General features: G+C 40.1%; 1 protein-coding gene across 6 annotated transcripts in view; it reads right to left on the bottom strand.

Moving 5' to 3' along the window:
- Positions 1 to 14,062, bottom strand: part of FHDC1 (FH2 domain containing 1) — a 38,001-nt gene that overhangs the window by 21,277 nt on the left and 2,662 nt on the right. For 3 of the 6 annotated variants that reach the window (XM_064510833.1, XM_064510837.1, XM_026104975.2), the window contains exons 2-5: positions 13,174 to 13,233; positions 11,719 to 12,346; positions 4,548 to 4,609; positions 3,874 to 3,976 (exon numbers count right to left, since the gene is read on the bottom strand). In XM_064510833.1, coding sequence (XP_064366903.1) covers positions 3,874 to 3,976; positions 4,548 to 4,609; positions 11,719 to 12,201 — 648 coding nt within the window. In that variant the 5' untranslated portion in view covers positions 12,202 to 12,346; positions 13,174 to 13,233. Of the gene's footprint in view, positions 1 to 3,873; positions 3,977 to 4,547; positions 4,610 to 11,718; positions 12,347 to 13,164; positions 13,237 to 14,062 lie in introns of all 6 variants that reach the window. The other 3 variants (XM_064510835.1, XM_064510834.1, XM_064510836.1) reach the window with 3 other exon arrangements.

Below are 14,062 nucleotides of genomic sequence, written 5' to 3'. Positions count from 1 at the left end.
AAAAGCTGAGATTCCCAATAGGCATTTCATCTGCTCACAAAACTGCTATTCTCAGTAAGGCACAAAGAGCAATACTTCTAAAGATGGCTTACGCAAAATTACTAATCTTACTTTTTGAACATATCAAGAAATTTTTATACTTTTCCTTGAACCTTTTTACCAATGTAGTCACCCTGGTACCACATGCACAATCCTGAACAAAACATTGCATGAAACCTTGCAGCAAGCTCCAGGTTTGCCGGCTTCCCAAACTTAGCAGTTTTCAAATTAAACATTTGAAAATACCCAAACATTTGCAGTTTGACAAAAAAACTTCACAACAGTGCCAATATTTCAATAATGCTCTTATTTACAGTTTGACAAACTCATCCAGCAAAGTGCCACTATTTGCCATTTATGCACAAGGATCCCTACAGCTTTCAGTTACCAGCTAGAAAATTCTTAGGTCTGACACATTTCTGCCTGTGAATAAAGCTGCCACAATATAATGCTGCAACAAGAAAGAACAGTTTTAAAGACAACAGACGCTCAATTTATTTGTCAGCCTGAGCATTTAGCCTCCTTTGTCAAAAAGCTGTTCCATCTCAAAGACACTGGAATATCCGTTTTGAGATAATATCCATTTGAGATAATATGGCCTGAAATGCTGTAAAATGTGTCACATACGTCAAACTGGTGACTAGGGGAACATTGAGGTAACGTGGCTATATATCACCACAATTCTAGAACATGATAAGATTAGAGTATAAAGCCAGTGTTTATTCGCACTAGATAAACTGTAAAGGTTGTTGGTTAAAATGAAGAAACGTGACAGTCCAGAGCCACCCTGTCTACAGCTATGACCAGCAATGGTGCTCCTCCCTCCCTCCTTTTGCTTTTCCAGACTCCTATCCAAAGGAAAAAGCAGAAGACATCTCCAAAGACACAGCTACTGGAGCACATACTTGATGGGAGGCCCTCACTCCAACTTGCAAGACAACTGGGAAATGTGACTGTAAATAGCTGAGCTGTTAAAATGAAGAGTTTACAAAGGGGAACTGCAGAAGCCCACCCACAGCTACACCAGGACAAACAGAGCTGGTAACTGAGTAACACTGATCTTTTTAGGATCTGGCTGCCTAAGTTTCTACCCAGAGTTTTTCTGAATGCCTACAGCAACCAAGCAGGTCTATACAAAGAATGGGAAGTATCTATGGAGGACAGCTCTCGATTAGAGATCCCTTGCTGAGAACGGGCAGGGACAGGCCAGCAGCAGGATGACAAAACACCTTCCCAAAGCTGTGTCACATGGTATGACCACCAGAACAAAAAGAAATTGGAAGCTAGTAAGCAGAACAGGGCACATCAGAACAAGTGACCCCACTTCATCTGGTATCTCCAGTGATTCTGGATTATTTCTCTGGGAAGAGGAACTGTACGGTTGAGATGTCCTTCCCTCAGCAAAACATGAATTGGTATTCTGGGAGATAGGTACTTAGACTAGGAAGCAGCTAACAGACTAACAAAAAAAGAAGAGGACATAAAAGGGGAACAATGAACTCACATTTAGGGAAAAATGCTGAGATGCACAAAAAAAGGCTCTGAGACGCCTACAGAGAAGAAATTCTTTAACTGACCACAGTAAAAATTTAGGAACAGCAGCAGTAAATGAGTTATTGGACCACTTATTCTTTAAGTATTTGAAGCATGAGGACATGAAGGCACTGAACATTTTTCCACACCAGCAGAAGCATTAGTCCATCACTCTCAACCCCCTGCCACCCCCTCCCAGCTCTAGCTGTGGTACTTCGCAGGGCTTCACTCTCAAGGAATAAAATAATTACAGAGAAAAAAATAGAGGGGAAAGGGAATCTTTCCTTCTCCTGAAGGTGAGTAATGACATGTCTGAAGCATGGAACTCATTAAATACAATACAAATATTTGCACGAAAGTAACAAGCCTCTTTCTAGCCCTCTCTTGGGAATAGCAACAAATCTAACAATTAAAGCACCACATCACAAGCTTTAAGTTCTAATACACCTCTCCACCATAAAATCTCTTGGACTGATTTCTCTACGGACTCCTCAAAAGCACTTAAGTGCTCTGTCCCACTGTCTTGAGGGCGAGGCCTGTTGTCAAATCACCTACTAGTCAGAAATAAATACACTTTTTCAATTGTAAGCAGCACAAACTGGGCATATAAAGTGTCCAGCTGAGTACTCCAGACAATCTCTTGTGGATTCAGAAACCATGCACTACCTACTAATAGCTAGCAGAAGGATACATTTTCACTACTGTCATGCTCCAAAAGATAAAATTCAGCGGCTTATGTTCAGAATTCTATCTGAATTACAACATTTATATTGCACAGGGGAGTATCACATTTTAAAGTTTTTCTACTTGTGTTAAGATAACAAAGGTCTAAAATAGAAAGAGAAAAAGAAGAAAAACAGATTTTTCAGTCTACTCTAAATGCTCAGCATACACAAAATTAACCAGGAATCAGTTTCTCTTAAGCTAATACTTCCACTGTTTTCCTCTAATTCTTTCAGAGGGAGAAGGTAAGTTCCATTTAAATGTAGGAATACAGATATCGAAAGTAAAAAAAAAAAAAAGGGGGGGGGAATAGTTTGAGCACCCAAAACTACTTTAAACATTTTTTTTTTAAGATTAATTACATTTCAAATTGCTGATATCCTCCAACTCTAAAAATCATATTAGCAGAACATAGTAACATAACAGTAACTCTTACAAGATTCCCTGCAAAAGCAGTCCACTTTAGGGTTGTATGTTTGACAGCAAAATAATAGGACACGCGTTTTGCTGTTGGCTGCACACAGTATCTAAGATTTGCAGCTGCACAGGGAAACAGACTGCTTGGACAGTATGACCTTGAAGTGGTAAAGCATGTGAGCTAAGGTTGATCTATATTCGTATGTTAACTAGCAATTTCCCAAGTTTCAGCCACTACTTTGATGTGAAGCACTCGACCAATTCTAATGCTAATTATGTCAAGTCTGTGGTATACATTTCTTTCAAGTACATACAAATGGGTCAGTGTAAATACACCAGCAGACATGGAACTGTGCACCATTAAGCAGGACTCCCAACTCAATCTTTGAAGTTTCACCCATTTAATCATGTGAATGGGCTTGGAAGGTGGGACTGCAGGTGTGTGTGTGGGGGGGGGGGGGCAGGGACAGTACTGGCATGCTGATCGCATAGTGGGCACGGGGGCATGGCAGAGCATAGTGGTGACTGTACCTCCTAACAGGTCTCACTTGGGGCACTGAGCCACATGAACAAATTCTGTGGGTGCTACATAGTGGCACAGCCTTTCTGTCCTGTTGGAACCCAATAACCTGGGCCCAGGTGCGGGCAGATCCTAGAGGAACTGAGCAGGTAGTAAACCAGAACAGGGAAGAGGCAGAAGCATAGGGCTGCCAATACTCAACTCACAGCCACTGCAACAGGGAAGTATAAGGCAGGTGCCAAAGAAGTGAAACTTCACCTGACTGCATTAGGATGTACTTCAGTTCTGAGTTTTCTGAGCCCCAGTGCAGAGTTATCTGCACAGGACCCAGAAAGGTTCCAGTGCTTGGTGAAGGGCTTATGGGACAAAAGCTCACAAGGGTCATCAAAGAAACAGAAACATCTCATCAGTGCTTTCATTAAGAAGCAGCTTAAAAATAAGCGAAATTACTTGGTGTGCAGGAATGATTACACTGCAACCTCAATACCATATGTAAAATGAAGGTTACACCTTGGCACCCAGTGGTTTTCTATCCCCTAACCTCAGGAAGGCCTTGGGATTCCTTGTTTACAGACCTTTACCTGGGAATCCCAGGCAGTAGAACTGCACAAAAATAAGCTCCATGTAAAGCCATTATTTACCTCCTCTGCTTCTGGTAATAATTTAAGAAATTCATGCAGCAATTCAGAACCATAGGGCTCACTTCTTCCATGATAAATATCTTCAATGATGGATTCAGCAGACCTTGAAAAAACAATTGAGCATACACATTTCTAACACTTGCAAGGTGAACAGATGCAGCTGCACAAATTAAAAAAAAAACATGCCTGTGCTGCTTAAAGGAATTATAATGAGGTTATCGGTATCAGTGTCCACAGCAGCATTATTCTAAAACCACTTTCAGTGATGCCTTTCTTAAAGGGTAAGGCTATCAGTGAATAAAGATGGCATTGAAACAATTCGCTCTCAAAAAAAAAAAAATCCTCACCTCACTCCCTTCTATTCATTCTTTATATAGAGAGGAAGCCAATGAAAAGCGAACTCTTATGCAGTATTACATGTGCTATAAGGGCTTCCTTTAACTGCACGTGAAAACTCACTTCAAATAGTTAAGAGTAGCAAACTTCGAACATTTAGTCCCAAGGCATAATGGCACTCAAAACTAAATGTATTAGAAAACAAATTATTACAAACTTGTACAGAATTGTAAAATACATAAGGAACAGTGCACAATATATAACATATTTGATAAGAAATAAAGAGAATTTCACACATCTGTAGCTTGCATTAGCTGTATGGAAAAAACAAACCTTACTTTTTGAATTGTTTGAGAAATATCCCAATATTCATACTTCTTTTCGCATCCAGAATGGAAATCTGAGAGAGAAAGCAAGATTAATCTATTAATACATAGAAGAAAAGCATATAAAGCAGATACCTTTCCTTCAATTACTACAGATAATTGTTTGCAAACAATTGCCAAGAAATCACAAGCCAAATGAATAAACAGAGTCACTTCTTATCAAGAAGATCGTACATTACAGAACTAATTTTTACCAGGAAACTGTATAGCCCACCCACAACACCTTTTTTCAAGCAAAGAGAAAAACCATAACAATGTCTGCAGAAACAATCACTGCAAGTTCTATTTCATTACAAAGTAAAAACATTTTTATTGCTTATTTCAGAATGCTGTACCTGTAAAATGTTGCTTTATCAAGTAATATCTTGTACTGCATTTAAGGCCTCATGGCTAGTGAGTACCACACTTCCAAATGCATGTATGTCAGTGGTTGTGTAAGAAATGTCAGGACTGGCTTTCTATAAACAGAGATTGACCTGCACTACTGATTTCGCTCCCATGCACTAACAGCCATGCTGATCAAACAAAAAGACAAGTAAATCAATCTCAAATCAAAACTTGAGACAGATAATGCTCAAATCTCTTTGCTTTATCTAGAAGCAAACAGAAACCCATAATAAAATAGTAATTTCCCTTCACTTTACATTTGAAGGAAGATTTGCTAGGGTACCTTGCAGGTGCATTTCTGAATATTAAGCAGAGAAAAGAATTTAACTTTTCTTCCCTGACTCGATTTTTTAAAATTTAAATAAAAGTGTTAATTCTTTTTATCCTAAATAGCTTTCCTTATTGTAACTGCATAAAACTACAAACCTGAGATATTAGCCATTGTTTTAGTGAATCATGTCTCTTAAATTCTTTAAGGTTAAAATTTCACCACAAGCTATTTTGGTGATAACAGCTACAAAAGTCATGAGATTTGCTAGCACAAGAGAATTGTTTCATGTTAGCAATGTCACTCCACTGCTGGACTCACATGATGTTTGAGGTTTTGACAACTGGACAATAAATATAATATTTATATTTTATATAAATAAAATGTTGGCATTGTCAAGAAATTGAACTAGCCTGGAGCAAGGTGGTGACAGTGAAAATAAAGATATGATTAATGTGCTATCCTCAACATACTTTTGCACATACCAGGAGACAGCCGCCTCCTCAGCTGAAAAAAGTGAATTAAATTAAAAAGTTTACCAAATTTTGGAATTGCCTCTCTCCTGAAACTACCAAAGATGAGAAAACACAGAACATATCAGAGTATTATTCTTAATTAGATGATTATTAGCTTGAAGCCCTTCAGTCTCAGCCTATGCAAAGATGAGATGAGCATAAGCACAATCAGTCCTCTAATCTCAGAAGTTGAGAGGCCCCCACAGATCATTAAGTGAAAGCCCCTTAACATAGGACAGGTTAACCTATCTCTCGCCCTGCATTATCTAATCTTTTTTCAAATGTGTCACTACAGGGACCTCTCACTGACCTCTCAAACTGCAGCTCCATTCTCTAATTGCTCTGCTCACTGCTTATCTAGATGTGCTACAAGAAAGGACGCTGCATCTTCTAACCCACTCTTGGCCAAGCCTTATAGCTTGTTCAAGTATTTGTTTGGACCAAAGATATCTCTGTACTAGTTCAAGCCTATAAATTTTGCCTCCATCATTTTGGGTTTTGGGTTGATTTTTTTTTTTTTTTTTGAAACATACTCACACTTAACCTTCTCCACATATCATTTTCAGTCATAATTCATAACTGTTACAGTAAGACCAACCATCTGCTGGGTAAACCTTTGGTTTTCACAGCACAACTCAGATTTACACCACTATTTCAAACAAAACTGGATTTTTTTTAATTTATTCTCTTGAAAAAACACAATAGATGATAATGTGTAGCGCTGCATTTGCCTTATCAGCACAGCATAAAACAAATGGCTTTTTATTCTTTCACGTACAAGTACCTTACATTCTCCTTGCTCTGTATATGATTCTACATTATGTTTTCCTACTTTCCTGTGCAAGGACATAATCACAATACATGGCTCAGGTTTTGGTCATTCTTTGCTTGGGAGTCCACTTTAAGATTACCAAAAGTGTTTGAAAAATCTGTCACTAAACTACCTTAACGAAGCTTCCAGAAGGGAGAGAGAGGAGAAAGGGGACCTAGCAGATACTCCAAAAATACAAGTTCCTACTCTCTGTGCAAAAACATGGTATCTTCTTTGTCACACCGAATACACACGTTCCATATGAGATTTAGAAACTCAGTCTTAACATCTATTCCTAATATCTACTCTTCTTCCCCATTGAGCTTTCATTTGATTTTGTTGTTACCCAAAGCTGTCTGGATATGATTTCCTACCAAGCTTTCTCTTTTTACCTTTTAAACACTACCACAGATTTTAATAAAGCCATTCCCTATCTTATATTCATACACACCTGCAATACTGGTGCCAGCACAGCAGGTACCAAATCTCTCTTTGCCACCTAAAAAGATTTTAAAGTGCTGTCCGTCGACAATGCCCTCTTGTCTTCCCGACTTGTCTCAAGAAGCTACCCCAGACTATAATTAAGAACTGAGAACAGAACGTCCTAGTCACTGGGATCCTCCAAACCAAAAAAAGTCTTATATGGTTCCTTATGATTTAATTTAGGTAAGTTCAGAAGAATTTTCTCCATCCTCATCTTCCTCAATTCTCCTGCCAGAGGAAACTATTAAACTTTTGTTTATGCTACTCTGGAAATATTACAACCCCCTCAAATACTTCACACCACCTCAGCACCTGCACTGCGCCACACACTTGCCAGCAAATGCAAGCATCACTGCCCCACAGGCTTGCCACCTCTCTTGCATAAACAGCACAATCCTTGAAGCAAGGACAGCTGATCCACTCACGAATCTGCTTCTTACCATCATAGTTTTCAACCCAGTGTATATCAGCCTATCTCAATACATTGTGCACTGAAATCTGGAGCACAAGCAGACAATGTGGGGTGATAACATATCAGCTGACCAATTTTAATCTACCAGTGCAATATGCACTATTTTAGATGCAGCTATGTGAAAGGAAAGGGAAGGGGAAAATTAGCTTGGGTACCATGGTGAAGTTGTGATGATGTTAAGAGGAAATCTGCTCCTGAACTCTGACATCAATTTGCAATCAGCAGGAAAGACTCAGAGGAGAATTCTGGGAGACCCAGGACGCCTCATTTCAATACTGAGTTTGTAGTGGTTGCCTGCAGAAATGCAACAGGAGTTTCTTGCCACGAGACTGTCAATAAGGAATAGGGACATAAGAACGTGGTTTTATGACAGATATGTGAAAGCAGAACATTAGATGTATTCTCTGCATAAGAACAATGGGGTTTCACATAGTGGGATACAGTTTACAAAATTTAGCAAGTATGGAACTATCTGGCAGCACAGGGTCAGCGCTGGAGATTAGGAAGGATACAGACAACCTCCTGCTTCAGTTTCCAGTTCACTTTATAATGCTAACTATCACTGCTGAGTTTAATATTTTGGGTTCTGTTCCCCGAGTCACACATGCTGCCTGGAGTGGATGAGGAACAGCACAGTTCCATAGTAAAGTTGAGTGAACCTAGCAGCGTGCTACCACCCAAATGGGCTGTCCTACTGTCTTGTTCTCCCTGCCACGTTCCTGGCCTGCTCTTTACTTCAGGCTGGCACTGGTGCTCATCTCATTAGCTTGTTCTCTGCTGGATTAACAGGTTGAGTCAGCTCTCAAGAAGCTGAAATGAACATCAGAGCCAGCATAGGGAAAACAGAAAGAAGGCATGTCCAGGAGGGGAGAAGACAGATCCTTTTCGCCCCTTCCATCTTCCTTCTCTCCCCTCCTCCTCTCCTATCCTTTTGCACAGGCTCTAGAATTCACAGGACCCTATGTGAGCCATCTAAACGCACTAAAATAACAGAAACTACCCCAGTAGAAAACAAATGAAAACTCACCAGAGTATTCTGCTGGGTTACTGATTTTAATCTGTTTACAGAGGGTCCAATGAGTGTCAGCAGCAGCACACAGATGAGTGAGAGTGGGAGGCAGGAGCAGGGAAGCTCACAGGAGAGAGCAAGATCAGCTCCCTTTGCTGGTGATGAGTTGGTTCTGCCTACTCCACTCACAGGTTAGCTATAGTCTAGTGAATGTATGCTGTGCCATACTGTGCCACCGCCCAAGGATGCTGAATGTAAACTGGAGCGGGCATAAACTACACTCTTCATCCCCTATTTTTCAGAGACTCAAACTACGTGAAACCACAGAGCAAATTAAGCTCTTAGTTAAGGAAACACATTAATTAATCTCCTAAGGGTTTGGTGAGGGATTGTTTTTGAAAAAGAAAGCATTTGCTCAAATGTCCAAAGGGACTTCTGTTATGATGATGAAGTTTAGCACTGAGACTCCAGAATTGGGTTTCAATAACCTAAGCTAGGTACCTACCTTCTCTATACAGAGCACTAGCAAGTGAGGAATTAAAAGGACATGTGATTCTGTAAGTTCCTACAAGTTTTTCCAGAACTGCTCATGCATTTTATCCAGTACTAAATGGATAATCAAGAGGGATCTCTGCAGAAGAAATGAACTCAAGAAACTCCTCCACTCTCCCTGGGGACCGCCCTCAACACCAGCTAACTCTTCACCACTCCCACTGAAGCTACACCACGGCATACAGAGGCATGCAGACTGAGCAGAAGAGCACTTGTCTCTGGCCATGAACAAGTACAGCACTTTGGACACATCTTGATTTTTTTCAGGTTTGGACCTAAGTGATACTTGAATTTTAGACACTTGAAGTTATCATGAAAATTTGCTGTTGACATCCTAAAGCAATCAGGTTAATTGCATCATTTAAACTCAAAAGAGCATTTTTCACTGCTAGATCGTAAAGCACTTTCTAACATCAATTGTGTTTTACACATAAAGGAACAGAGGTACTGAAATGCAAAATGTCTTGTCCACCTTCCCCTATCAGGCCAGATGCATAGCCAGGTCAGCTTCCTCAGCTGTAGGCTAATGCTCCCTCCACAAGGTCTCACAGATGCTGGGTATTCCTCAGCCTGTCCTTGGTTCCTTTCAACTTCTATACATTTTATTACAGTGAACTGAGGATAACCATCATATTTTAAAACATTAAAGCGAGTGAGTGGTGGCTTACAGCACCAGCAACAGAAATCACAAACACTGCCTATGCCTCAAATCTCGACATGTTTGCTGAATGACAGCTGCAATAACTTTAAACATGCAAGCTATAGCATGTCTGTCCTTCTACATATCCATTAACATACAGCATTTCAGGACTATCTCCGTCCTTCCCCACTAAGCAACTAGCACTGCAAAATCCATTAACACACAAGAAATTGCTCATTGCTGTCTTGACACACTGTTGCAGCATGCTTGGCATGGCTTAGCAGCCAACTAGAGTTTTTTGGCACTTAAGCAGCATAAGTCACTCACCAAGGCAAGCCATATACCCTTACTCCCTGCCGTCTGCAGAGGCTGTGTGGGAACCCTGAACCAGGGTGGATGGGCATCAAGCAGCAGACATGCACTGGACCACCCTATCAGCTCCAGTGGGTGCGCAGATACGTTAACTTGTAGCAAGGCAGATTTTTGTTTCCAAGAGACTGTATCTTGGAGACCACTTGTTTTGCAGACCTCTAATTCGAATCTCTAACATCACCCTGCACCTCCCCAGGATGCACCAGGTTTCAGGCAATGCATGGAAACGCATGAACTTTAGAGCACGCTGGGGTTTTCTCTACCCCAACCACTGTACACTAGGGGCTACGCTCTGTTGCCCTGAGGAATTTATCATTTTTGCTACATCTAGATTTTTAATACATGACAATCCGGGAACAGGACTTCTTTGAAAACATACTCGAAGGGCTTCCATACATCTTCATGCAAGACAGGAAGGTCGCTCGCTGCAATGAGATATCCTGATCCAAAGATGAACACAGACTGAAGCTGGCCTCAACTGCTCCTTCCCCATGTAGGGTTTCAGTGTGCAGTACTCATGCCTCTTTTAACCCCTTGTTTTGGTCTACACACAATGCACTTAGTGGACACTATCAGTACATGAGTTTCTCAGCTTGTCTTTGTTTTTTTATTTTATTTTGACATCTTTTGAATTCTGCAAGATACCTCAACTTCAATTCCCCATTTTCTCACTAAAAACTGATGCATAGTTACATCTCTTAATCCTATGCCCTCTGTATTTTGTTTACAAGCCCGCATATATATAGAGAGACAAGGGTGCTCAAATCTGCATTTCTACACAGAAAGATCACTTGAGACAATGCAGTTTAGGCCTCACAAAGAGGCTGCCAGTAAATCATGATTTAAGAACCAGAAGCATTACTTATCAGTTCCCTGGAGAATGTCTGAACTGAAAAGTGCTTGAAATATACCTTCTCCCGACTAGAAACGAAATCAATAACAATCTTCAGATCATGCCAGAAAGTCAAGCAGGCTATTTTAATGTCCAGAAAAGGCAAGGTAGACACAACAAAGCATTCACTGGCGTGAAAGCAACATTCAGTAAAATCAAAAATTTTTAATTATCTTATTAAGTAACAGATTTCCCTAACCATCATATTATGCTTTGTTGTTTTACTTCCTCACTGTCATATTGGTACTTCCCTTCTTAGATGTTTCTGGATATAGTAATCCTTGCAAAAAGATTTTCTCGCCTGATACACGTTTGCATACAGAATGTATTGATTATACAACTGACACAAGGGAAGAGGTGAAGAGAAAAATTACAGTTAAGTGCACTTCTGTTTCACACTGAAAACTCAAGGACTAACCAGTGAGAGTAAGTACAGATGCCTTCAGCTCCCTCACTTATTTATGCATTAATTTTAGCAGGTGATCAAGTGACAGCACTTATCAAGTTAAATTAATAAAATACTGCTAGCTCTTTGAAAAACAAATTTGTACTGATAAGAACAAAGAGTTTATCCTCTCTGTTGTTCCCCTCCCCCCCAAATCAAGACAAATTTGCAGTAACAATGAACCATGGGAGAGAAAGGGATAAATTAAGGCCAGTCAGAATTCACACCAATTCCTACCACGTTATGTAAGAGAGAGATTTTTGCTTCAGATTCTTACCTCTTCCTTAGTCTCTTTAAATGAAGACTTTAAAGATCGACTTCTGGGGTCCTGGGGCTTGGTTTCTTCCTGCTGCCCAAAGAGTTCCTCGATCGTCTTTGTATCAATCTGATACTGTGGTCTTGCAGCAATTGTCCAGATATTGGTTTTACCGCGGACTTGCTCTTCGGGGATAGTTTTCCAGAAGAAGCTCCGCATTCGTTTCTTTTTGCTGTGGTTGTCATGCCCATTTACCAGTTGCGGTGGCAGGGGCAGGTTGGGCCCGGGCAGCGGAGGAGGAGGCGGTGGAGGGGTTGGCATGCCCGGGGGGAGCGGAGGGGGTGGGGGGGCCGCTGTCAGGGGACATGGCAGAGGGGGTGGTGGTGCCGACGGCTGGGGAAGCGGCGATGCTGTGGTTGCGTCCTCGTTCATCAATCCCGTTGCAATTGAAATAGCCCCATTCTCTTTATCGTTGACCAAGGAGAGACAATTCATAACATGCATTTTATGGCCTCCCGGAGAGGAGAGTGTTACTTCCTTGGATCAGCTTGAAACATTGAATAGTGCAGCAGCAATTTATATCACACTCTTTCAAACTCTAGTCTGCCAGCAGCAGCAACACAAGGCGGGACTGTACCATGTCTGCAACCTGCAACAAAGGACAATAAGGAAACTCAGACTGCAAAGACTGAATATTGTCCCTTGTGCTGAAAATATGCTACAGTTAAGGTATAACAGCTATCAATTTTTTAATCTAGAAGGAAAAATTTGTGAATCCTTCCCAGGGCTAGATTTCAAATATTTGTGGGGACCTAGATTTCAATAATATATATACAAATATGAACCCCTCTTAAATGGCCAACAGTAGCTACTGAACCCATCTATTAATCTCTGTTCAGTGTAATTTCATAAGAGAATGTACTTATCCCGAGCTATTAAAACAAATATTCTTCAAACGTTAATCTGGGATTTTTAAAAGGTGATTACATGCACAGTTAGAAAATACAACTATTAATTACAGTACTGGATTAACTGCATCACATAGATTCTGCCTGAATCCTTTTAATTCACGGTTTAAAGCCAAGCTGCATTAAAATAATGAACCATATGTGGGACAATTTAACAATCTAGCCTAATGTACTGCTTTTTTACTTTAACGTTTTTCATGTGATTCTCAGTAAGGGAAAAACAGTATGCAGTCCCTAAACTCTGTGTTCACTGAGCATAAATTTTCAGCATTTACATTTTACCATCACTAGTCAGGTTACACTACTGACTGAACGCACTAATAGAAGAAAGACTGCAGTTTGATTAAGCTGTCTCTTATAATTTACTTCAGTATCTAGGTTACCACAGCTAGTTCAATAAGCAGAGAGAGAGGATAGAGGAACAAATAGGAACATTAACCTACACATCCTAAGCAGTGTACATATGCAGAGCATTAAATACTTAGGAAAGCTTTTATACCTAGATTACCTCATGAAGTAGCTTAATAGGATTCACAATAGTTTTGATCAACGTTTCTTATAATGTCACCTGCTAAAAGAAGATACTGTTATTGACAACAAACCTTTAAGAAGTAGTATAATTTCCATTAAAAGCACCATTTTGACAAAGCACAACTATTAAAGAAGTCTTTCTTTATGACATATTTCTCAGAGAAAACACATCGAGATATTTCAAATAAAGCCAAATGAAGAAGTCCATGTTTTAATGAAAATATTTAAGTTACCTCAAAAGGATTTTGGGAATTTACTAAAAATCAGTGATATGGCACAGTAGAAATTTAGATGGAATTGAGGAAAGACAGTCACTGAGCAAAAGTCACAGAAAAAGCTGAAGTAATGCCCTGGCACCAGAATAATACCAAATCAAAAATCTGGCAGCAGTACAGCTGTATGCCTGTTCAGCAGGGTTTACATGGAACTGATACCAATCCAGCTTTATCGTGTAATAGTGATGAAAACCTTTGTTATTTTTGCCAGAGATCCATCATTACAGTGTTCATGAAAAAGCAGACCCAAGTCACAGAAACAAGCCTTAGGGCAAATCCCCTCCCAGTCCTTAAGGGCTCTGACACTCAGAGGTTCACTGCAGCCAACAGAAATTGACACAAATGAGCCACTTCACCTCCCTTCCTCAAAAACATGCACAAATAGTAATGAGCTTGGTTTTGCTTCAGATCTGCTTCAGATTTTCTAATCTTATACCTTACATTATCAACGTACTTATGAGAATGGAAAACGTACAAAAACTGTGGGAGATCTAAGGTATAGGAATGATGGAAAATATCTTAATGGCAGGATAAAAAGGGGAAGAGCTACAAAGAAAGTGGTTCAGAACAGATAGTTTCAAAATTAAATTA

Source organism: Dromaius novaehollandiae, chromosome 4 (genome assembly GCF_036370855.1).
Source record: "Dromaius novaehollandiae isolate bDroNov1 chromosome 4, bDroNov1.hap1, whole genome shotgun sequence".
NCBI lineage: Eukaryota > Metazoa > Chordata > Aves > Casuariiformes > Dromaiidae > Dromaius > Dromaius novaehollandiae.
The sequence above is the reverse complement of the archived record's forward strand: the minus strand, read 5'-3'. Positions and strand labels throughout refer to the sequence as shown.